General features: G+C 42.1%; 1 protein-coding gene across 1 annotated transcript in view; it reads left to right on the forward strand.

Moving 5' to 3' along the window:
- LOC110522028 (T-cell activation Rho GTPase-activating protein) overlaps window positions 1–19,103 on the forward strand; it is a 32,918-nt gene extending 13,815 nt beyond the window's left edge. Inside the window, exons 3-14 of the mRNA XM_021600090.3 lie at window positions 5,900–6,070; window positions 10,160–10,318; window positions 11,768–11,809; window positions 12,431–12,515; window positions 13,228–13,281; window positions 13,739–13,787; window positions 14,103–14,266; window positions 15,735–15,896; window positions 16,105–16,211; window positions 16,717–16,897; window positions 17,167–17,263; window positions 17,452–19,103. Coding sequence (XP_021455765.3) covers window positions 5,900–6,070; window positions 10,160–10,318; window positions 11,768–11,809; window positions 12,431–12,515; window positions 13,228–13,281; window positions 13,739–13,787; window positions 14,103–14,266; window positions 15,735–15,896; window positions 16,105–16,211; window positions 16,717–16,897; window positions 17,167–17,263; window positions 17,452–18,716 — 2,536 coding nt within the window. The 3' untranslated portion in view covers window positions 18,717–19,103. The remainder of the gene's footprint in view (window positions 1–5,899; window positions 6,071–10,159; window positions 10,319–11,767; window positions 11,810–12,430; window positions 12,516–13,227; window positions 13,282–13,738; window positions 13,788–14,102; window positions 14,267–15,734; window positions 15,897–16,104; window positions 16,212–16,716; window positions 16,898–17,166; window positions 17,264–17,451) is intronic.
- The last annotated feature ends 7,498 nt before the right edge of the window (window positions 19,104–26,601 follow it).

Here is a 26,601-nt window from a genome sequence, read left to right on the forward strand (position 1 = left end):
CTGACACCACCCGTCCCAAGGGGGCAGTAGAAAGCCCCTCCACTCACAGCCAGCTGCCACTTCGTCAGATTCAATAGATACAAATGGGATAAAAAGATTTCAATGGAAAGAAATGGGACGGAAAGGTATTTCGAACTTCAATGGATAGACACACCTCTATTCGTTACAATCTTTTTGTTTGAATTTTCTCACTTTGATACACATTTACTCCCTCATTTACTCCCTCACTTACTCGTGAAAAGACTTGGCTTTATTCAATACCGTCAAACTATTTCTTCAAAAGCAAAGCACAAAGAGTAATTCCAAGAGACATGTCATTTACACAAGAACACATTATTTTATTGCGACTAAAACATCATTTCATAGGCTTTCATACATACAGTACCAGTCAAAAGTTTGGACACTTACTGATTCAAGGGTTTTTCTTAATTTTTTACTATTTTCTACATTGTAGAAAAATTGTGAAGACATAACTATGAAATAACACATGGAATCATGTGGTAACCAAAAAAAAGTGTTAAACAAATCAAAATATATTTTAGATTTGATCTTCAAATAGCCACTCTTTGCCTTGACAGCTTTGTGCACTCCTGGCATTCTCTCAACCAGCTTCATGAGGTAGTCACCTGGAATGCATTTCAATTAGCAGGTGTGACTTGTTAAGTTAGTTTATAGAATTTCTTAATGCGTTTGAGCCAATCACTTGTGACTAGGTAGGGGTGGTATACAGAAGAGAGCCCTATTTGGTAAAAGACCAAGTCCATACGGCAAAAACGGCTCAAACAAGCAAAGAGAAATGACAGTCCATTTCTTTGACTGTCTTAATCAGGAAAATGTCAAGAACTTTGAACGTTTCCCTAAGTGCAGTCGCAAAAACCATCAAGCGCTATGATGAAACTGGTTCTCATGAGAACCGCCACAGAACCGGAAGACCCAGAGCTACCTCTGCTGCAGAGGATAAGTTCATTAGTTACCTGCCTCAGAAATTGCAGCCCAAATAGATGCTTCACTGAGTTCAATTAACAGACACATCTCAACATCTGTTCAGATGAGACTGCGTGAATCAGGCCTTCATGGTTGAATTGCTGCAAAGAAACTACTACTTAAGGACACCAATAAGAAGAGACTTGCTAAGGGCCAAGAAACACGAGCAATGGCCATTAGACTGGTGGAAATCTGTCCTTTGGTCTGAGTCCAAATTTGAGATTTTTGGTTCCAACCGCCGTGTCTTTGTGAGACGCAGAGTAGGTGAATGGATGATCTCCGCATGTATGGGTCCCACTGTGAAGCATGGAGGTGTGATGGTTTGGGGGTGCTTTGCTGGTGACGCTGTTGCTGATTTAGAATTCAAGGCACGCTTAACCAGCATGGCTACCACAGCATTTTGCAGCAATACACCATGCCATCTGGTTTGCCCTTAGTCACACTATTATTTATTTTCAACAGGACAATGACCCAAAACACACCTCCAGGCTGTGTAAGGGCTATTTGACCAAGAAGGAGAGTGTTGGAATGCTGCATCAGATGACTTGGCCTCCACAATCACTCAACCCAATTGAGATGGTTTGGGATGAGATGTACCGCAGAGTGATGGAAAAGCTACCAACAAGTGCTCAGCATACGTGGGAACTCCTTCAAGACCGCTGGAAAGAATTCCAGGTGAAGCTGGTTGAGAGAGTGCCAAGCGTGTGCAAAGGGTTGCTTCTTTGAAGAATCTCAAAACATTTTGATTTGTATAACACTTTTTGTGGTCACTACATGATTCCATGTGTTAATCGTTTTGATGTCTTCACCATCCTACAATGTAGAAAATAGTAAAAAATTAAGAAAAACCCTTGAATGAGTAGGTGTCAACTTTTGACTGGTACTGTACGAACAAACATAAGCTCAAACTTCCCCCTGCTGTGACCACTAGTTGAATGGTGTCACTATGCCTCCCAGTGACACATCAGTCGGTGTACAGGGGGCTGCAATGCCCACTCTCTACGGTAACTGGGGACACAGGTCTGGCAACTGTTGTCTAAACCCACTCAGGGCTCCCTCATCACTCCCAATGTTCAAGACTAGGGGAACTCTGTTTCTTCAGACAGATTAGGGGGGATGGAAAATGAAGTCAGAAAACAAACAAGTGTGGGGTTGTGAGGACTGGCGAAGATACCAAAAAAAAACATGATATTTACTTTATTTGTTTATTGTTTATCAGGACAAAGGCGAATAATCTAATAACCCCAGCAATAACTGACTGTCCATCACTTTACATATTCAAGGTCAGTCTTCGAACATAAAGTGTTCTTCCCAGCCTGTGGTTCAAGGGATTACTAGTAAAAGCAATCCATATAAGGTTGATCTAATGTGGCTCACATTAATACAGTACTTTGACAACTGGTTGCTGACTAACTATGCCCATCATTTTTTTTTCTCATATATCGAACACTACCCAGTGGTGGAAAAATGACTCAAGTCAAAGTCACCCAGTAAACTACTAATTGAGTAAAATGATTTGTTTTAAATTATACTTAAGTATCAAATGTTAAATTCCTTATATTAAGTAAACCAGACACCACTATTTTATTTTTATTTCCAGATAGCCAGGGGCACACTCCAACAACCAGACATCATTGTTATGTTCGTCGTTAGATGAATGAGACCAAAGCGCATTGTGGAAAGTGTTCATGATTTTCAATGCTGAACTCCGACAAAACAACAAAATACAAAACCGAATGTAAAGTTCTGCAGGGCTTAGACAGCAACTATGCAAAAAACAAGTTTCCACAATCTAAGGTGGGAAAAAGGGCTGCCTAAATATGATCCCCAATCAGAGACAACGATAGACAGCTGCCTCTGATTGGGAACCATACTAGGCCAACAAAGAAATAGAAACACAGATTTGCCCACCCAAGTCACACCCTGACCTAACCAAATAGAGAATAAAAAAGGCTCTCTAAGGTTAGGGCGTGACAGTCATTTACAAGCGACGCATGTGTTTTAAGTGATTCAACCTGAACAGCAGCAGTATGGATGACCAGGGATGTTCTCTTGTTAAGTGCATAAAGGTTTCCATTTTCTTGTCATGCTAAGCATTCGAAATGTAACGAATAGTTTTGGGTATAAGGGAAAATGTACATTTAAAAAGTACATTTATTTTCTTTAGGAATGTAGTGAAGTAACACAAAAAGTTGTCAAAAATATAAATAGTAGGGCCTCCTGAGTGGTGCAGCGGTCTAAGGCAGTGCTTGAGGAATTACTACAGGCCCGGATTCGATCCCAGGTTGTCACAGTCGGCCGTGACCGAGAGACCCACGAGCTGGCGCACAATTGGCCCAGCGTCATCCGGGTTAGGGAAGGGTTTGGCCGGCCGTGATTTCGTTGTCCCATCGCATTCTAGCGACTCCTTGTGGCGGGCCGTGTGCCTACAAGATGACTTTGGTCATCAGCTGGACGGTGTTTCCTCCGACACATTGGTGCGTCTGGCATCCGGGTTATGCGAGCAGTGTCAAGAAGCACTGCAGCTTAGCAGGGTAGTGTTTTAGTGGATGCATGGCTCTGACCTTCACCTCTCCTGAGTCCGTAGGGGAGTTGCAGCGATGGGACAAAACTGTAACAACTACCAATTGGGGAGAAAAAAGGGGTTAAAGTACAAAAAATATATATGTAAATAGTAAAAGTACAAAAAAATATATGTAAATAGTAAAAGTACAAAAAATATATATGTAAATAGTAAAAGTACAAAAAATATATATGTAAATAGTAAAAGTACAAAAGATATATATGTAAATAGTAAAAGTACAAAAAATATATATGTAAATAGTAAAAGTACAAAAAATATATATGTAAATAGTAAAAGTACAAAAAATATATATGTAAATAGTAAAAGTACAAAATATATATACCCCAAAAAACTACTTTAAGTAAAAATACTTGAAATTACTACCTAAGTACTTTACACCATTGACACTATCCATCTATACCATCTCAAATTCAACCAATGTATTACAAATGTTTTTTAAACTATACAAAAAATGAAGAGTTTATAAAATACTTATAAACCCTTTCATAAAGGAATAGTGTTACGACAATTTATATGGTTTCATCATGTGGATTCATTTATGGAATCTTCCATATGACTGAGTGATGTCTGGAACACAAAATCAGTCTTTGATCAGCCCCAACAGTAGTTCACACCAAGACCACCACAGTTACAAACAGACAGGTGGGGTCCACTCCAACCAGACAACCTAACTTCATCAGAGACGTCACACTCCCACCCGTTCAACACACAAGCAAGTAAACCCTAAGCTACAGTGAGGGGGCGGCGGATGCTAGTTTCACTACAGTGGGTGAGACAAGTGTCTTTGACGTAGACATATCAGACATGGAAATATGATCTTTAACCCTATACTGATAATGTTGAAGTATGCTAAGTAGTGATGTCGTGTAGGCACTGTGTTTAGTGGTAAGGCCAAGTAGGTCAGCGGGTGTAACCTAGGAGAGTCCCTCTGTGATATCGATTTGAATATCTGTACAAAAAACACACATTGAAAGAGGGACATGAAGATATAAGTTCCACATAGAATACAATGTGAATTCTCAAAACCATTTCTCTAATGCTATTTACTTCATGTTCATAAAAGATAAATAATAGTTAGCCATAATTTATACGTTTTCCAGAAATGAACAAAGCATGGGAATGATACTGAATGTTTTTGTTTATACTGTAAAACATTATGTAATGAGTGAGAATCTATTTTTGTTCTCAAGAAGATTAGCAACATTGTAAAATGTTAATTGCTAATTGTTTTTCTGTGAGACACAAGCAACATCTTCATTGTAAATAATGATTGTGGGAGGCAAGAAAGGTTTAAAGGTCAGAGGGAAATTGAGAAGAGTGAGGGTGTTTGAGTGTGAGGGAGGTGAGAGTTCTAACCTTTTGTAACCTTTTGTATTATGTTGCATTTATTTAAACATTCACTCCCTGAACTTGCTTCCCGACTCTCAGCGCACATCGTTACACCAATATGGAGATATATGTATTTGCTCTACGTTTTGCATAAGTGTGTCATCTCATTCTGTGTCTAAGTTCAAGAAAAAAGAAATGTCTGCACTCTGGTATGCTCCCATGGTGATTTAATCAGACACACACAAAATACAACTTTTTGATCCGACTTGGATCTTCGTCAGGTTATCCGAAACGTTGGCTTTGTGTCTAATTAAGTTACCATAGGAGCATACCAGATTTGCTGACATATATATATTTTTTTATTTACTTCTGTCCTATTGGATGTGGCTGTGCATATTTCTCTTTATACATTGCCATACATGATAGTGTCATCTGTTGCTGGCCCTAAAACAACCAAGTGGACAAAACGGGGCAAATCTGGTTGAAATTATGTCATAATAACCAGTTTTGTCCATTGGGAAATATGTGATACAATTTCCAGTATACATCACAACAACCTTGCAGTAATGAAAACCTGTGCTAAGCCCATGTTCAGTAGTGGTAACACACCCAGTGCTGTTACATTCATGCCTCCCCACAGGAGAATGGGGTTCAATCCCTGTGTCCTCCTTTCCTCATCATCCCCATTAACTTCTGTGCTGTCTAAAAAAAGCATAAAAACACTGTCGATCTGAATAATAAAATCTATAATTTAAAAATAAGTCATAATGAAAAGCTTGCCTAACATTGATATGCTGGTAGTGTAGGCCCTGTGTGTTAAAATAACTGACCTAAAATGCCCCCAAAAACGTATAAAACAATTCTGAAGTTCTGATGACAAATGATCTGATGTGGTCATATGGCAAAAATGAAAACTGACCCTTAAATCCACCCACACACGTACCATGCAGGCACACAAACATAGTTCCTCCATAGTTCTGACCCCCACTCTCTCTACCCTAGGGAGGAGGCGCCGTGCTGGGTGTCGATGGAGCAATGCCCTTTCGTCCTGGGTCTTAGCAGTGAGAATGCGGAGCTGGTCCTGGACGCCTGTGTTCAGATCACAGAAGGCATGAAGACCAGAAGGAGACAACTCTTCCTCTTCAGCGACGTGATCGCCATCACCATGCTCAAGTAAGATATGGAACATGATAAGAACACAAAACAACACAAACTCCCTTTTTAAACGTCCCCTTTTCAGGACCCTGTCTTTCAAAGATAATTCATAAAAATCCAAACAACTTCATCATAAACAACCCCATTGTAAAGTGTTTAAACGTTTCCCATGCTTGTTCAATGAACCATAAACAATTAATGGACATGCACCATTTGCGAAAACTTAGGACACTAAAAAGGCCTGTCTACTGACTCTGAAAAACACTAAATGAAGATGCCCAGGGTCCCTGCTCATCTGTTTGAATGTGCCTTAGGCATGCTGCAAGGAGGCATGAGGACTGCAGATGTGGCCAGGGCAATAAATTGCAATGTCCGTACTGTAAAACACCTGAGACAGCACTACAGGGAGACAGGGTGGACAGCTAATCGTCCTCGTAGTGACAGACCACGTGTAAAAACACCTGTACATCCGAAAATCACACCTGCGGGACAGGTACAGGATGGCAACCACAACTGCCTGAGTTACACCAGGAACGCACAATCCCTCCATCAGTGCTCAGACTGTCCGCAATAGGCTGAGAGAGGCTGGACTGAGGGCTTGTAGGCCTTTTGTAAGGCAGGTCCTCACCAGACATCACCGACAAAAACGTCGCCTATGGGCACAAACCCACCGTCGCTGGACCAGACAGGACTGGCAAAAAGTGATCTTCACTGACGAGTCACGGTTTTGTCTCACCAGGGGTGATAGTCGGATTCGCGTTTATCGGCGAAGGAATGAGTGTTACACCGAGGCCTGTACTCTGGAGCGGGATCGATTTGGATGTGGAGGGTCCGTCATGGTCTGGGGCGGTGTGTCACAGCATCGTCGGACTGAGCTTGTTGTCATTGCAGGCAATTTCAACGCTGTGCGTTACAGGGAAGACATCCTCCTCCCTCATGTGGTACCTTTCCTGCAGGCTCATCCTGACATGACCCTCCAGCATGACAATGCCACCAGCCATACTGCTCATCCAGGGGAGTGGGGTTCCTGCAAGACAGGAATGTCAGTGTTCTGTCATGGCCAGCGAAGAGCCCGGATCTCAATCCAATTTAGCACATCTGGGACCTGTTGGGTCGGAGGGTGAGGGCTATGGCCATTCCCCCCAGAAATGTCCAGGAACTTGCAGGTGCCTTGGTGGAAGAGTGGGGTAACATCTCACAGCAAGAACTGGCAAATCTGGTGCAGTCCATGAGGAGGAGATGCACTTGAGTACTTAACTTAACAAATGTTTAAAGCTTGGGAAATCTTTTTGTATCCAAATCCGGCTTTAAACTTCTTCACAACAGTATCTCGGACCTGCCTGGTGTGTTCCTTGTTCTTCATGATGCTCTCTGCGCTTTTAACGGACCTCTGAGACTATCACAGTGCAGGTGCATTTATACGGAGACTTGATTACACACAGGTGGATTGTATTTATCATCATTAGTCATTTAGGTCAACATTGGATCATTCAGAGATCCTCACTGAACTTCTGGAGAGAGTTTGCTGCACTGAAAGTAAAGGGGCTGAATAATTTTGCACGCCCAATTTTTCAGTTTTTGATTTGTTAAAAAAGTTTGAAATATCCAATAAATGTCGTTCCACTTCATGATTGTGTCCCACTTGTTGTTGATTCTTCACAAAAAAATACAATTTTATATCTTTATGTTTGAAGCCTGAAATGAGGCAAAAGGTCGCAAAGTTCAAGGGGGCCGAATACTATCGCAAGGCACTGTAGATTACCATATAGGATGCAGAATTAATGGAGGGTGGGAAGGAGAAGAGAGAGTGAAGGACTTAGGGGAGAGGAAATGGAGGTAAATCAGTTCTGTTCTCTGAAGGCAAAACTCAGAAAATCTATGTGGTGTCTGTGTGTGTTGCTATGCAGACAGTATTAATAAACTCAGCAAAAAAAAGAAACATCCTCTGCATTTATTTTCAGCAAACTTTACAAATATTTGTATGAACATAACAAGATTCAACAACTAAAACATAAAATGAACAAGTTCCAGAGACATGTGACTAACAGAAATTGAAAAATGTGTCCCTGAACAAAGGGGGGGGGTCAAAATCAAAAGTAACAGTCAGTATATGGTGTGGCCACCTGTGGCATTAACCTCTCTAGGGTAGGGGGCAGTATTTTCTCGTCCGGATGAAAAGTGCGCATAAGTAAACGCTACCTGCCCTGTGCAAGCGATAATATTGAAATGGAAGGAGTATCAGACCACTGCAAATCTACCAAGACCTGGCCGTCCCTCTAAACTTTCAGCTCATACAAGGAGAAGACTGATCAGAGATGCAGCCAAGAGGCCCATGATCACTCTGGATGAACTGCAGAGATCTACAGCTGAGGTGGGAGACTCTGTCCATAGGACAACAATCAGTCGTTTATTGCACAAATCTGGCTTTTATGGAAGAGTGGCAAGAAGAAAGCCATTAAATATATCCATAAAAAGTGTTGTTTAAAGTTTGCCACAAGCCATCTGGGAGACACACCAAACATGTGGAAGAAGGTGCTCTGGTCAGATGAAACCAAAATTGAACTTTTTGGCAACAATGCAAAACGTTATGTTTGGCGTAAAAGCAACACAGCTGAACACACCATCCCCACTGTCAAACATGGTGGTGGCAGCATCATGGTTTGGGCCTGCTTTTCTTCAGCAGGGACAGGGAAGATGGTTAAAATTGATGGGAAGATGGATGGAGCCAAATACAGGACCATTCTGGAAGAAAACCTGATGGAGTCTGCAAAAGACCTGAGACTGGGACGGAGATTTGTCTTCCAACAAGACAATGATCCAAAACATAAAGCAAAATTTACAATGGAATGGTTCAAAAATAAACATATCCAGGTGTTAGAATGGCCAAGTCAAAGTCCAGACCTGAATCCAATCGAGAATCTGTGGAAAGAACTGAAAACTGCTGTTCACAAATGCTCTCCATCCAACCTCACTGAGCTCGAGCTGTTTTGCAAGGAGGAATGGGAAAAAATTTCAGTTTCTCGATGTGCAAAACTGATAGAGACATACCCCAAGCGACTTACAGCTGTAATCGCAGCAAAAGGTGGCGCTACAAAGTATTAATTTAAGGGGGCTGAATAATTTTGCACGCCCAATTTTTCAGTTTTTGATTTGTTAAAAAAGTTTGAAATATCCAATAAATGTCGTTCCACTTCATGATTTTGTCCCACTTGTTGTTTATTCTTCACAAAAAAATGCAGTTTTATATCTTTATGTTTGAAGCCTGAAATGTGGCAAAAGGTCGCAAAGTTCAAGGGGGCCGAATACTTTTGCAAGGCACTGTATATAGCCCAGCTCATATGGAGGGAATAGGGTGCCAGGCGCACCGGTTTGTGTCAAGAACTGCAATGCAGTTCAAGAATGGTCCACCACCCGAAGGACATCCAGCCAACTTGACACAACTGTGGAAGCATTGGAGTCAACATGAGCCAGCATGCCTGTTGAACGCTTTCGACACCTTGTAGAGTCCATACCCTGACGAATTGAGGCTGTTCTGACAGCACACTTGTGACTGAAGACAGATCCTCAATACAGTTGATGCTAGGGTTTACACAAAATCCTGTTCCCTCAACAAGGCCTACAGTAAGTGCGTGGGTCTACGGATCCACACGCGACAAGGTGACAGTTTCAACATTGTAGCTAATCAAAAGTGGTGAACTAGGCCTTGAGTGAGTTCCTTCCTACTCACGAGCTGACAGGCAGGCAGACAGACACAGGAAGCTGGTCATGGAACACAATGCATTCATAAAGAGAGAGAAATCGGATAATTTCCTGTTTCTGAGTGATAAGCAAATAATCACTGATTTAGAAATAGATGACAATAATGAGGAATACATTAGTACCTATAGCAACCATTGGGATAGAGAAGTGGATTGTGCAGGTTTCTCAGCTTGATGAGCTGAGATACAGTCAGGCCTGATGAAAACATTAACTGACTCTCTAAATTCTCAACCTGCTAGCCCTCATATACCATCCATGATCACATAATCCTCTCTCTCTCTCTCTCTCTCTCTCTCTCTCTCTCTCTCTCTCTCTCTCTCTCTCTCTCTCTCTCTCTCTCATATTTAGGTCCAGTGCTAGCTACCGTCTGAAGCACAGGGTGAGTCTGGAAGATCTGTGGCTTTATGGCTTTGAGGACGAGGAGGAAGAGGGAGGAGGGGGAGAGATTGACCTCAGGACGTCCCTGGTCCTGGCCTGGCCCCTTGCCTTCTGTGTGGTGTCCTTCCAGTGAGCAACAGCCATCCTCTGTGTGCATACATGAGTGCACACTCATACATGTGCACACACACACAGACGTGCAGGCAGACACTCAGGCAGGCAGGTGCACACAAAAACACATTGAGTTTCTTAAAGGCCCAGTGCAGTCAAAAACGTGATTTCCCCCCCCCCCCCTGTGTTTTATATATATTTACACACTATGAGGTTGGAATATTATTGTGAATTTGTGAAAATCATGATAATGCCCTTCTAGTGTAAGAGCTGTTTGAAATGTCCCCCTGAAATTTCAGCCTGTTTTGGTGGGATGGAGTTTTGGCCTTCAATGGTGACATCACTATTCGGTAAATTAGTTAATAGACCAATAAGAAACAGAGTTCCAAGCCTCTCTGTCAATAACAGCAAACTTTCCGTTTTCCCCTCCCCATTCAAAATTCGTGCTTGAGAAATTGCCCTTTGCCAAGAAGCTATTGTTGTTTCTTTTTGACCATTTTAATCATAGTAAGGTACCAAGAAATTATTTAATATTGAGATAAAAACAGCTGCATTGGACCTGGTTTGTATGGTCTCCATAAGATTATGAATGAAATAGGGAAATGAGAACAGTCTACACCATCACAAGATAATGGCTGGTGAAAGAGGAAGTGCTGAAGCTGACCATCAGACCTAGGATCACATGTCAGGGACTTTACAGCACTGGACTTTATCAGGAAGACAATCTTTGAAATAAAGATGAAGTGTTGGAATTGCATGGTCACAAATAGACAAACAGACACAACATTGAACAAAAAAAAATTGAAAGGGGATGGAATAGTGATTGAGTAACAATGAGTGTCTGTTTTGATTAGTAATAATAGCTATCCCTCGTTGGTGTAGATATGGGTCATTTAGTCATGTTACTGGGGTCTGAGTCATGGACTCCCACAGTTTCTTCTCAAGCAAACAGTCAAATAACACTGGTAGAACGTTGTTGACTAGAGTCATTCTTAGAGTCTGTGGTTCAACAGTTTATTGCACTACAAAATTACCAGTAAGCACCAACAGTATATGAGCTGGTCTATCCGTATAGTGTCTGTAATCCAAATGTAGGCACAACCAAAGATGAAAGAATACACAGGAAAAATTACTACAAAATATGCACTTTTAAAGGCCTAACACAGTTATTACTATCATCTATACAGGTGAGTGAGGGTTTGTTTAAGTTAGTCTCCCTCATGTCTCTTTCCACATGGCGACAACAGCAGCAGCCCCAACACATAAGGGAAGTGAAAGGTGTTTTGATCGGGCCGCCATGACTCTGCTTCCTGTCCCCATGACTGAGCTAGAGTTTCCATCGCTCTAGTTAAAAGAGCCAGAAGGCGTGCTGTGTCTCTTTAGTCAGTCTGTCTGTCCATCTGTGTGTTTGCTTCGTTCCTTTTTCAGTGTGGATTAGTAACTCCCATGCTGTTATTTTGCCTGCAGCTCACCTGAGGTAAAAGAACGCTGGTTGGATACTCTTCACAGGTAAACACTATTATTATCTCCATATATAATACAAATGCCACTTGATTGAGCCATAATGGGTGACCTGGGTTACTGGGTTATACTATATGAAGATAGTCATTATGTGTAAGAACTTGCAGTATCAATGGGACTGTACTGCTAATGTCATTCAATTAGCTATAATAATTATTGAAGCACTGTGAATAGAATTAGTATTTTAAGCATACCTGTGTTGGAGATGGGAACTGTATTTTAGTGAATATTGCAATATTCTTCATGATGTCAGAACATATAGTTCAATATAGTATATATTTCCAACATTATTTTCTGTCACACAATTGTTAATGGTTATCCTTATTTTCACTCATATTCAAATTATTCCGAATATTCATTTGATCCTCTTTTAAAACACACCCCGCAACACACACACACACACATACACACGCACGCACGCACGCACACACAACGGCAAACACACCCTTTTGACACATACAGAGAGCGGTTGTGTAGAGACCACATGTACGACAACATCCATCTAGTAGTCACTCTCTGTTATGGCTCGTGAGAATAACTAGGGACTGACTGGAGATCAGTGAAATATTTGTATATATATATTTGATGTATGTATTTGCCTCCTTCCAGGAAAATTAAAGCAGCAAAAGAGAGGGCAGGTTCTACCACTCCACCACCAAGTGTCCTGATGAAGGTGCTGAGCGGCAGTATCACAGTAAGTCTATCGCTTAGGCTATGTCCCAAATGGCAACCTATTTCCCTTTACAGTGCACTACTTTTGACCAGGGCCCATAGAGCACTGGTCAAACGTAGTGCACTATAGGGAACAGGATGCCATTTTGGAGGCGTCTTTATCTTATTCTCCAGTGGGCTAAATTTACAGAAAACAGCTATCAGAACACCTGAAACAGAGAAGAAAACGGTGAACTTTATTACCATAGCGCATACTTTGTAGACTGTAGTCATAGTCCCTGATACATCACCCAGATTCTTGTTACCCAAAGCGGTAATGGCAGATACTGTAGAAACGATGGTTATACTTTCACCTGTGTCCAGCCAGTCCTTGATATCGAGATACCAGTGTTTAGCTCGGTCATTGATATCAAGATATTGTATTGCACTTGTATACAGCCAATTTAGAGCATTGACTTTCATTCTATCTCTTGCTCTCCTGTTGATGGCTCTTATGGCTCTGAAGAGGCATATTACCTCTATAAAGGTATCGGACATTCTTAGAAAGGAGCTCAGACACACTTTGCAGCCACATTCAAGCATAACAGGCTTTTGTTTGACACCATTCAAATTGTACTTATAGAATTGGAATGAGCATACATTGACTTTTGCCTAATATATAGTATAATTGCCTCTGGAAGGAGTCACAACTTTCATCTGCACTATAAATAATAATCTCTCTCTCTTCGTTTCAGGCTAAAACTCTAACAGGAGGGGGCATGGAGCCTTCTATCACGTTTTCGCTTGATGTGAGTTCCGTACAGTACACTTTCTGCTTCTTTCATCCATGTGTCAATTCTGGTTCAACATGTGTTGGGGAGAAACACCTTGTATGTGGTTATATGAGGTTTATTTTGGGGGTTTATAGGGGAATTCAGACCGCTGCAATCTGTTTATCAAATAGAAGCACTTATAACACAAGTGTATACATTGTAACAGTTTATTGATACTGTACAGTGATTGTGCTTTTTTTAAGGAGGGTTTGTGTTGTTTCCTTCAAGTGGAGTACCTAGTGGTGTTCTTGAGGGGACATTTGTTTGAAAGTGGTGGGCTTTTTTGATGGGTGTTATTGACGGGTAAATTGTTAGATAATTACCAACCCGCGCACACTCGCATGGAAACAGGCATGCAAACAGAGGGTGTGGCTCCCCTGCCACATGTTCCTCATACATGCTCATGACTACATCTCCTGTTTTGCGTTTCCAGAGTGACACAAAGATCCCCGCCCTGCCCAGCTGTGTAACACAGCCCATTGGTGAGTTTGAAAAACAACATCTCTGAACCACAAGGTTGGTTAAGGGCCCACAGTGTGTATATATGTGTTTGTGTGTGTGCCAACTTAGAAAATAATTCAAACCGTAGGAGAGAGAGAAACAGGACACACCAATGATCAGTGTGAATGTCAAGCTAAAACAAGAACTTCAACTTATATCATGTGTTTATCTCTCTCTCACACTCACTGTCTTTCTCATGAATGCTATTAGTGCACAGTAACCCGTAATACCTCCTTTATAATAGTGTATGCTATACCTACACAAATTGCCTAAACGTTTGGCTTCTTTCGTAACAGAAAATGGTAGCAACAGTAAGTGGAGCATCTTGAGGAAGTTGAGGAGAAGCTCCACCCTCACCAGCATGTCCTCCCGTCCAGACACAGACTCCAAGAGCCATCTGTTTGGACAGTCTCTCTCCAAGACCTGCCCAGATGACGGGACTCTTCCGAAGCCTATCACAGTATGTCAATCTACCAAACTGTACCACAACTATCTTTGTTCTGTAATATCTTTGTTCTGTATTATCTTTGTATGTGAGATTTTCATAATTTCCACAAGGTGTGGGGCTGTGGGGATTGAGTGAGAATTCTACCAAGGTGTTTAGTTCAAAGGGTTTATTGACTAGGGTACTTGATCAATCAGGCCATTCAATTGTTACTAATAAGTGCAGTTAGTTACCAAAGCACTTGGTAATGGTTGCTAAGGACCCGCTTGTCTGCAACCCAACCACAGATTGAATCTGTGATGTTCCACTTCCAGCTGACATGCACTGTCTGTCTCAGTCTGCCCCTGGCCTACCCCTCACAGAATCATTTAAGCATATAGGGCTCCCGAGTGGTGCAGCGGTCTAAGGAACTGCATCTCAGTGCTAGAGGCATCACTACAGACCCTGGGTAGATTCCAGGCTGAATCACAACCGGCTGTGATTGGGAGCCCCATAGGGCGGCACACAATTGGCCCAGCGTCGTCCGGGTTTGGCCTGGGTAGGCAGAGTTGCAAAGAAAAAGCCATATCTCAGACTGGCCAGTAAAAATAAAAAATGAAGATGGGCAAAATAACACAAACACTCTGCCTAGAAGGCCAGCATTCCAGAGTCGCCTCTTCACTGTTGAAGTTGAGACTGGTGTTTTGCAGGTATCATTTATGAAGCTGCCAGTTGAGGACTTGTGAGGCGTCTGTTTCTCAAACTAGACACTAATGTACTTTTCCTCTTGCTCAGTTGTGCACCGGGGCCTCCCACTCGTCTTTCTATTCTGGTTAGAGCCAGTTTGCTCTGGGAAGGGAGTAGTACACAGCGTTGTATCAGATCTTCAGTTTTTTGGGAATTTCTCGCATGGAATAGCCTTCTCAGAACAAGAATAGACTGACGAGTTTCAGAAGAAATAACTTTGTTTCTGGCCATTTTGAGCCTGTAATCAAACCCACAAATGCTGATGCTCCAGATACTCAACTAGTCTAAAGAAGGCAAGTTGTATTGCTTCTTTAATCAGAACAATAGTTTTCAGCTGTGCTAAAATAATTGCAAAAGGGTTTTCTAATGATCAATTAGCCTGTTAAAATTATAAACTTGGATTAGCTAACACAACGTTGGAACACAAGATTGATGGTTGCTGATAATGGGCGTCTTACGCCTATGTAGATATTCCATTAAAAATCTGCCAGTTTGTCTGTTTCTAGCTACAATAGTCATTTACAACATTAACAATGTCTACATTGTATTTCTGATCAATTTGATGTTATTTTAATGGACAAAAAATGTGCTTTTCTTTCAAAAACAAGGACATTTCTAAGTGACCCCAAACATTTGAACGATAGTGTGTATATATATATATATAAATGCATCCACAGCAAATTGTTTGACTTGTTCATGCCATTTCTCAGCCTGGTTTGACCTCTTTTCCTCCCTCGTTCCTCTCTCTCCCCACCAGGATATATTGGTGCTGTTGCGCAAGAAAGGCCCCTCCACAGAGGGGGTGTTCAGGAAGAACGGCAACAGTAAGAACCTGAAGGCCATCAGGGAGCAGCTCGACAGTGGGACGGAGGTGGAGATGGAGGCCTTGCCAGTGGTTCTCCTGGTGGGACTACTCAAGGTAAAGAATAATCCATCTGTTCACTGCTTTGTCCTTTTCTTTTCCAAGTCTGTCAATCTGTCCGTCCAGCTGGAGCAGGGAGACAAAGGGAGAAGCAGCTCTATGACCTTCAATTAGACCTGTTAGTGTGTTAGCACCTATTACTACTTATCAGCAGTCTTCTACTGTAATTTGTTCTAACCCCTGACACCTTCCCTCCTAATTGCAGAGCTTTCTGAAGGAGCTCCCGGGCAGCCTGCTAGTGTCGGATATGTATGAGACCTGGATGAAGGCCCTGGAGACTAAAGACAACCACAGAAGCTTAGAGCTCAAAAGGTAAGCTACCAGCCATTAAAAAATAAATAACCTAGAATCAGATTTTTATTTTATTTTGAATTAATGCAGCATTACCAAGTTACTACCAACTACTAATGAGCTGACACTAGGCTAAATGTAGCGTTAGCAACTGTACCCCCTGTTGAGCCATCCCCATTGATGAGCTATATTACTGTCGTACTTGTGGGGCATAATCTTATATAAAACTGTAGGCTACATGAGAGGCCGTAGCTGTAAACGTTATGCTAATGTTAGACTAATGTAAGCATTTTGGTAAAAAAAAAAACTCTACTTTACCATTACCGTTTAGGTGTTGCAAAGAATAGATTCAAGAGGCTTTTCAATTGAGTTTTTTAGAGTCAGAAAATGAGGAAGTAGTTCCTCTACCCTCAATGTGTTTCCTCCCCCTCTCAAAAAGAGAAGCTACAAAAACAAATTGCGAGCGGCAAACTGATCTACATTTTTATCCTGTTCTTTCTCTCCTTCCTTCCCTTTCCCCTCTCAGGGTGGTAGACAAGCTACCAGGACCTAACATTCTCCTGCTGCGAAACATTCTGTGTGTGCTCCATCACATCACGGAGAGGGCAGACACCAACAAGATGGACGCCAATAACTTGGCATTGTGCATCGCACCCACTCTGCTGCAGAAGGACACCATGTCCTTAGACGTGCAGACCGTGGAGAAGGTGAGAATCCGGTTCTGACTGGACTCTTTGAAGCTGCCAGTGTGGTTTTCATGTACCGAAAACAACCGTGTGTGTGTGTTTGTGTCTGTGTGTGGGCCTATAGTTTTGCATGAACTCTATCCTACTATAGTCTGCGCTGTAACAGGACTGGGTTGTTTACCAAAAGGAAATGCCAAATCTTCACACTTTTAAACAATGTTACTTTCAATCACTCAACAATTGTTCTAAGTAATAATAACCTTTTGTGTTCTTTGTGATGTTTCCTTTAGGTGACAGAGCTGACACAGTTCCTGATCGAGCGTTGCTGTGAGATCTTTGGAGAGGACGTCCTGAGCCTTTTGGGAGATCCCGAAGAGGAGAACTCAGGTAAGTTAACTGGGCTGCTTTAGGTGCGACTCTCTGCAATGCTACACATTCTTTCACAGAAAATAATAACATTCTCTTGACACAGATTTCTGGGAACATGTTTCAAAAAGCTTGAAATAAAATAGAACAATGGGAATAGGAATCATACATTGTACACTGCAACTCATCAATGTTCTCTTTCTCCTCAGATTCCGTGTCGTCACAGCAACACGATTCTGCTTATGACAGCAACGACCCAGACGCTGAGGGGGACAGTATGGGGTCCACGCAAGTAGAGGGTGAGGGGGAAAGGTGCAGCTCGTCCCCATCTCTCCTCTTTGCGTTCGGGATACAATGCGGCCCTATCCCTTCCAACACCATCTTCCACACCTTCACCAACAATAAGCCCTTCAACCGCCGCTGCTCAGAGCCAATCATCTTCCACTCTGCTGAGAAGAGGAGCCTGATTGGCCTGGCCCGTAGTAACGACGATTTCTCCGTGGAGGGGCGTGACTTTGAGGAGCATCCACTCAAGAAACAGATCTCTGATGACTCCTTCCTGCTCCCAGAATGTGGTGTTACCAACACCAGGCATGCCACCACGCTGTCTCTCCCCAAACTCGGTGGCAGCCAGACGATGACTTGGCGGCAGCTTGACCCGTCATGCCTGTCATCCTGCTCCCTGGAGAGCGCCTCCTCCAACACATCAGAGGTCTCCCTGTTCACCAGCTCGCCGCTGACATCCCCGGCCTGCCAACACAGGGGCCAGTCCACACGCCATGCTCCCCTCTCCGCCAAGCCCAGGGCAGAGCCCCCGAGGGCAGACACGACGGAAGTGGTCGAGCGATGCACCCAGTCCATGAAGGTGGACAGCAAAGCCCTGACGAGGACCAAGAGCCTGGGGGCCTTTGGCTTCGCCTGGGGCAGTCTCAAGAAAGGCGACCTCCAGAAGGAGAAGCCTTTCTCTTGCGGGACCCTCGAGGAGGACTCCCAGAGTGAGGTGGAGGCCCCAGTGGCCGAGGCCCCCCTCAGACAGAAGCGCCCCCTGTCTGCGGTGGAGGTCTTCCTACAGGTGGACAGCAGACTGCCCTCCCAGCCCCCTTCGTACGAGCAGGCAATCCAAAGTGCGGCTCAGCCCTCCCCACCGCATTATGGCTCCATGACTGTCAGTGCCGTCGCTGCCACTCTCAGCAGGAAGTCCCGCCCAGCCTCTATGAACGCAAACTTCCTGTACTCCTGTCCCGTCAATCAATACACAGACTGCTTCTCTCAGGGGATAGATGGTGATGATGTCACTGCAGCCCAACAGCATTCGGTCGGGTTCCGCCAGCGAGCGATGTCTGAGTCCGTGTCAAGAGCACGCCACGAGACCCTGTCACACCATGAGACAGCATCACACCATGAGACTGCGTCACGGAGGTGCAGCCAGCCTGTGTTCGAGGAGTATTCTTACACCAAGGAGTCCTACGTTTGAAGGACTTTTTCAGACATTATGTTTCACTTTCTTCACTTTAAATGTACACAAATTAAAATGTGCAACTGTTAGGTTGGACTTGCTGAGTAGTACTGTTTAGAGTACAAAATTATGATATTTTACCTGAAAAGCTATTTATAAATAGACACCTTCTCTAGTTTATCTACAGCAAAGCTATGTAAATAATCACAATCTGAATCTGCATGTATAGAGGGTAACAATATGCTATTGTTGGTATTATTTCCATTGTTTTACTTTTGTTAATATACTGCTATGTACTGTACATAAATGTATACATTTGTGAAAATGTTTTCTTCCCCGTGTCTTTTTGTATGTCTTGACTCTACAACATCTTTACTTCCACTACAATAAAGCACCTTTATGTAACATTGTGACTTTGTTCTCCAGTTCTTACGGTAGGAGTAGGAGCACTAAAGTCCTGTGACCTTGCAGCTCTGAGTAGAATCAATTGGTTATTACATCCTCAAGCATGCAGTGCCACTCAAACAACCATGTGGTAACGCAATTGCATAGACTTCAGGAAGCGTACAACACCTACCTCTGCAACATCTATCAGAGGTCAGAACATAGAAATTGTAGAGGAATACAAATATATGGGTGTCCTCTTGGACAATAAGCTTCAGTGGAGTAAATGTACAGACCTGATCTACAAAAAGAGCCAACAGAGACTGTACTTTCTCAAAAAGCTGGGATCTTTTAATATAGACTGTACTATATTGACTCTGTTTTACAAATCTTTTATTGAGAGTATTTTAACTTTTTGTATTGTTTGTTGGTTTGGCAATGCCACTGTCAGCCAGAGAAACATGCTGATAAGGATTATTACCACAGCAAGCAAGGTACTTGGAGTCAAACAGACAGGCTTGGATGAGATCTTTAAGGTCAGGGCCCTCCGTAAGGCTCACAAAATCATTTTAGACCCAAGCCACCCCCTGTCCCTGGACTTTGAACTACTCCCCTCTGGGCGCAGGTATAGGGCACCCCTCAGCAGGAAAAACACAACTAGACAATCATTTGTGCCAGGTGTGATATCCCTCCTAAATAGCTCGGGTGAATGTTCCTATCGACTCCGTAAGGCCAGCAGTCTTTAAAAAAAAAAAAGGTTTTATTTCTTTATTTCTTATAATTGTTCTATTATGTAACTGTTATTAAAGTTGTATTGTCAATTTTGTTTTGTATTTAAAAGTGTACATGACACTGCAACAAAATTTCCCCAGGGGGACAATAAAGTCAGTAAGTAAGTAAGAGATGAGCTCTTAAGCCATACAGCTTTCTTGATTCTGCCATTAGTGAACTCATTAATGAGGAACTAACTGGGTTGGCCTCAAAGGGTCGGGTCGGTGAGCGTTAAGACCAGTTAGGTCCAGCTTGCTCCTCCTTTCTAGGCCAGTTATGCAACACCATCTAACATCCTTCATTGAGAGAACTGTATGTTCTGGCTGCCTGCTTCGAGAAAGAGGAAGCCAGAAGCTGATCACGTGGCCGGATTTGGTTTTTCTCTGAATCGCTCGTTGTTGCGGATGCCTTAAGCTGATACGATGCCACTGCTTCCTCTCTCGACTTTTTAAGTGAGAGAGATTTCCTCTCTTAGTGTTCATTAATGTTATTCAGCTCTAGTAGGCTTTCATTTGCCTGCAGTACAGACACACGTCATGTACTAAAGTATTCATTTAACTGTGTATGTTAAAGCCTTACTTATTCATGACTACTCTCACCAAGGAGGATTCATTTTCACACATTCCTAGATTCATTTACTACGAGCATGATTCAATTCCTAAAATCAGATACGGACTCTTAGACCAGTAGCTAGCTGTGAGGAAAAAATAGTGTACCAATCTAAGAATCTGGACCCAAAGCTGCAAAGTTTGTATCATGACTCGGAACCTCACACTGCCCACCCGTAACGTCACATTCGTTAAAACGCAAGATAAAAAAAGAAAGAGTGGTAAAAACAGTTGGAAGAAGACATAATGCATGCCATTTGTTATTGGAAGTTTCTATGGACAGTGTGAATAGAATATGAATGTGAATATGAACATGTATATTGTGTTTCATGACATTTATCATGCCTTCTAGGACCCTCAGAGACTTGAGCACTTCTAATGTTCATTGTCTTGCATCAGATAGCGCAACGTTTCTCTGCACTAATGGTTGAGGGACTAGCATCGCATAGGAGTGATGGCGCCCGACATAAGACACTGTCCTGTTATAGTATATGATAAAATAACGTTACAGTAGATTCATACAGCACATGACAAATCAATGTTTGGTTATGATGAACCGAACCATTATATATATAAGCCATACTGACCATAGAAGACAACGGAATCACACACTTAGCTTGATGCAGGCTGAGGCTGAAATTGAAGCTACAGAGAAGGGGGGTCAGCCAAGTTACTGTACCTGGATGCATTTAGGGCTCTATTCAATCAGATCCGCTTCAACTAACTCTTGCATAACGGTTGTTTTGGCGGTGTCGGAGGTGGAACTGCGTTAGAGCTGTCAAAACCACATGTGGCTTCTGGCATTATACCTAAAGTGGACATTGCCATTGGCTGCACAGAGTTGCATTACGAGAAATCCCATGCAGCCAAGTTTACACGTTTGAACACTGGAATGTGAGATGTAATCTAGACCTCGATTAGGCTGATAGAAATCCTCATTATTTAGTTGAATGATTTTCAGTTTGAGCGTCATTATTTCTATATAGCCTATACTTTCTCCTTGTGAACTTCTATCTCCACTGGAACAGGTGTTGCTTTGTGACAATGATCAAGATCAGCTGCTCACCGATTTGACAGCTCCAATGCAGTTACACCTCCGACACCGTCAAAACACAAGCAATGCGGGTTTCGGCTGTCGCCGGTTAACGCTTGATCTGATTGAATCAAGGCCTTAGTTTCAGAACATCGTTTTACTAGAAAAGAGACAAACGACTCATGGTTATTTTCATCCTCAGTCACTATGGCTGTGTGTCGACAGGCAGCCTAATTCTAATATTTTTTCCACTAATTGGTCTTTTAACCAATCACATCAGATCTTTTTCAGAGCTGAACTGATTGGTCAAAAGACCAATTAGTGAAAAAAATATCAGAATGGGGCAGCCTGTGTAAAGGCAGCCATAGAGCCTTACATAACGTGGGCAAGATTGACTGATTGACAGAATTAATGGATGGATAGATGTCCTGCTTTTTACATAACTGTAAGAACATGGCGGTCCACAGAAATGACTAATGAGCAGAGAGGCACTATAGTACCAGGCTGTACCCTTTTACAGCCCTTAATGATGACAGACAGCAGTTCACAATGTACGCGCAGACAGAAGACAGGGTGAGCGAGGGTGACGGAGGTGGTCAACAAACATCAATACAGCTTCCCAAAGCCTTTTCAGAAATGGGAGATCGCATCCCTCCATCTAATCAAACAAGGATGTGAAGAGATGGTCTGAAAATAGCCCTCCTGAGAATTGTTTATTAAATGTTCAGAGTAGGCAGGGTAGCCTAGTGGTTAGAGTGTTGGACTAGTAACCTGAAGGTTGCAAGTTCAAACCCCCAAGCTGACAAGGTACAAATCTGTCGTTCTGCCCCTGAACAGGCAGTTAACCCACTGTTCCTAGGCCATCATTGAAAATAAGAATTTGTTCTTAACTGACTTGCCTAGTTAAATAAAGGTAAAATAAATAGTATATTATTGACATGTTATTTCCACCGGTTTGTTTTATGTAAATGTTGACGATAGAGACCGTGTCTATGATATTGACCCCACAACCCTGACAACTGAAAAGGGCAGGAGTAGCTGAATGCACTGACTGACAAAATTTCCCAAGGGAAGATTTCATTAATTTGCTCAGTGTTGTAACACTTTCGGTTACATAAAACTTTAGCTAATAATACACACAGCACAAACAACCAATTATGTCATAATATCTTCACTGTGCCGTACCTGCGAGCTTATAAATACAAAGTCGAAGGGATAACCTAATTGAAAAGATAATTGAGAGTGTACCATAAATATTGGATAATTACTGTTAGTACAAACTTGCATCTTTGCAACCAATCACTGGCATGAAATAAAGGCATTGAAATGCAAAGCATCTTATGCAATGTTTACTTTTACCACAGTGGTTTCACTTTTGTTACTACATAGAACTAGCCTCTCTACTTCATGTGGCCTGGATTCTTTTCTGTCACTTTTGGGGACATTTAGAGAACTGATATTGCTGTTTGTGGTTGACATGCACATTTTGTGTTGCAGTTTCATATAGCCTTGTGGCTAAGAAAGGTTTTGTGTTGCAGTTTCACATAGCCTTGTGGCTAATAAAGGTTTTGTGTTGCAGTTTCACATAGCCTTGTGGCTAAGAAAGGTTTTGTGTTGCAGTTTCATATAGCCTTGTGGCTAAGAAAGGTTTTGTGTTGCAGTTTCACATAGCCTTGTGGCTAAGAAAGGTTTTGTGTTGCAGTTTCACATAGCCTTGTGGCTAATAAAGGTTTTGTGTTGCAGTTTCACATAGCCTTGTGGCTAAGAAAGGTTTTGTGTTGCAGTTTCATATAGCCTTGTGGCTAAGAAAGGTTTTGTGTTGCAGTTTCATATAGCCTTGTGGCTAAGAAAGGTTTTGTGTTGCAGTTTCATATAGCCTTGTGGCTAAGAAAGGTTTTGTGTTGCAGTTTCATATAGCCTTGTGGCTAAGAAAGGTTTTGTGTTGCAGTTTCATATAGCCTTGTGGCTAAGAAAGGTTTTGTGTTGCAGTTTCATATAGCCTTGTGGCTAAGAAAGGTTTTGTGTTGCAGTTTCATATAGCCTTGTGGCTAAGAAAGTGTTTTTGTTGCAGTTTCATATAGCCTTGTGGCTAAGAAAGTTTTTTTGTTGCAGTTTCATATAGCCTTGTGGCTAAGAAAGGTTTTGTGTTGCAGTTTCATATAGCCTTGTGGCTAAGAAAGGTTTTGTGTTGCAGTTTCATATAGCCTTGTGGCTAAGAAAGGTTTTGTGTTGCAGTTTCATATAGCCTTGTGGCTAAGAAAGGTTTTGTGTTGCAGTTTCATATAGCCTTGTGGCTAAGAAAGGTTTTGTGTTGCAGTTTCATATAGCCTTGTGGCTAAGAAAGGTTTTGTGTTGCAGTTTCATATAGCCTTGTGGCTAAGAAAGGTTTTGTGTTGCAGTTTCATATAGCCTTGTGGCTAAGAAAGGTTTTGTGTTGCAGTTTCATATAGCCTTGTGGCTAAGAAAGGTTTTGTGTTGCAGTTTCATATAGCCTTGTGGCTAAGAAAGGTTTTGTGTTGCAGTTTCATATAGCCTTGTGGCTAAGAAAGTTTTTTTGTTGCAGTTTCATATAGCCTTGTGGCTAAGAAAGGTTTTGTGTTGCAGTTTCATATAGCCTTGTGGCTAAGAAAGGTTTTGTGTTGCAGTTTCATATAGCCTTGTGGCTAAGAAAGGTTTTGTGTTGCAGTTTCATATAGCCTTGTGGCTAAGAAAGGTTTTGTGTTGCAGTTTCATATAGCCTTGTGGCTAAGAAAGGTTTTGTGTTGCAGTTTCATATAGCCTTGTGGCTAAGAAAGGTTTTGTGTTGCAGTTTCATATAGCCTTGTGGCTAAGAAAGGTTTTGTGTTGCAGTTTCATATAGCCTTGTGGCTAAGAAAGGTTTTGTGTTGCAGTTTCATATAGCCTTGTGGCTAAGAAAGGTTTTGTGTTGCAGTTTCATATAGCCTTGTGGCTAAGAAAGGTTTTGTGTTGCAGTTTCATATAGCCTTGTGGCTAAGAAAGGTTTTGTGCGCCATATAAGCAGAGCAAAACAAAAACATTTAAAATGCTTGTTTTGTTTGAATTCAGGGTTTTCAAGTGAGAAAGTTTGAAACAACAAGTTGCTGTGGTTTCATGTCACTGATGCATCGACTAGTGTTCTCTCTCCACTCTGAAACCACAACTGCTTCTTTGTCAGAGTGAACATGTTTAGAATGCTGTAAAACGTCAACAAGTACTACAAACAGAGTTGAGACAACTCAGTGTCAATTCAGTATACGCCTACTACAAACAAGACCTAAAAAGAAAGTAGGCCTAACAACCCCAAAAGGAGAAGTAGACTTGCCTACACATCAATTTTGCACACGGTTTGCGTATGCTTTTAAATGACTTTGCTGGAGTCTGGAGCAGAAAAAAAACAAATAAATAGCAACATATGATGGAATGAGACAACTGCAATCCCCAAGATTACACATCCTTAGACAATTGGGAAGGCTATCGGTTAGTGGACAAACATTGATAATCAGAAAATGTGCACGGTGTCTCCAAGGTGACTTTTCTAAATGTGAGAAGTAACAGAAAAACATCTTGTGTCATTGACAGAACTGGAGTACTGAAGGTTTTAGTACCCTCGGCTGATCAGAATGAAAGAATATCAAACCCATATAGAATATCAAATCTCATTCAGATATTTGTTGGGTTGCGTCAACAGGCCTAAAACTCAATTACATAAAAATACAAAGAGAGTCGCACACCAGAGGGAAGGTCCGAGGGAAGGTCTGCCGAGCCAACCGAGTCTTGTGAACCTAACGAACAAGCTGAGGCATGGAAGTCTGACGAGCTAGCTGAGGCATCCTCGGTAGACTCGGCAACGGACCCTTGACGGGGCAACCGGGTCTTGTAAACCTGATGAGCCAGCTGAGGCATCCCTGGTTGTTCCAGTAGCGGCACCCGGACCCGACGTCACCTACACAAAATACTCCCTGATGCTCTCCTTCTGTAACGTGTACGTTGGGAGTCGGGAAACAAGTTCAGGGAGTGACTTTTAATAATAAATAACACAAAGAACAAAACAAGAACCACGAGTAGCATACAGACATGAAACAACGGAACATAAACAATAACCCCTAGGGAAAGAACCAAAGGGAGTGACATATATAGGGAAGGTTATCAGGCAGGTGATTGAGTCCAGGTGAGACTGATGATGTGCTGATGCGTGTAACAATGGTGACAGGTGTGCAAAAAATACTAGAAAAACATATGTTAGGGGTTTTATCTATCTCATCACCTGTCCACGTGGGAAAGTCTAAGTAGGACAAACAAAAATACAAAATAAAAAAACACATAGCTGAACACCACAGCTCAATCAGGTGTAAGAACAATGACTATCCAGTAGCAGCTCACTTTGTTGAAGCTAATTATCCTATCTCCTCCCTCAAATACACAGGTATCGAGCATGTTACTCTACCAAGGAGAGGAGGTAACATCGAGACCCTGGTACTACAGAGGCAGGCCTACTGGACCTACTATCTAAAAACACTGACCCCTAGTGGTCTGAACATTGACCATGACCTCAGGCCTGCTAAATTAAGTCTGTTAAATTAACATATTCTTTCTACACTTGTAGTGGGCAGTAATATTTGACATGTGTATGTATGATATTATATGATATTTGATATTATACTATATTATACTATATATTATACTATATATTATACATACTGTTTTCCTCAGTTTTCTGTCAGTTGCAGTGGCCATAGTCTGCCACCATGTACAGTGTGTACAATATGCATCCCCACAAGAAATGTAAGTCAACTTCAACGCTATTTGGCTTTAGCCAAACAGCGTTGAAGTTGACCTACATTTCTTGTGGTTTCTTTCCAATAGGTGATATATTGTTTTCGTTTTGCTTTGTGCTAATTTGTTTGGGCCAGATTTTCTGAGTGCTGTCTGGGGGCTTTCTTGGGTTGGTAGTGGTTAGTGAATTGGTTGAGGGGACTCTTCTCTATGGTCACCTCAGAGGGGTTGGGTTAAATGAGGAAGACACCTTTCAGTTGAATGCATTCAGTCGTACAACTGACTAGGTATCTCCCCTTTCCCTCTTGACAGTTGTTGGCTTTGTAATGGTAGC

Source organism: Oncorhynchus mykiss, chromosome 4 (genome assembly GCF_057628025.1).
Source record: "Oncorhynchus mykiss isolate SJ-2025 chromosome 4, ASM5762802v1, whole genome shotgun sequence".
Classification (NCBI taxonomy): Eukaryota; Metazoa; Chordata; class Actinopteri; order Salmoniformes; family Salmonidae; genus Oncorhynchus; species Oncorhynchus mykiss.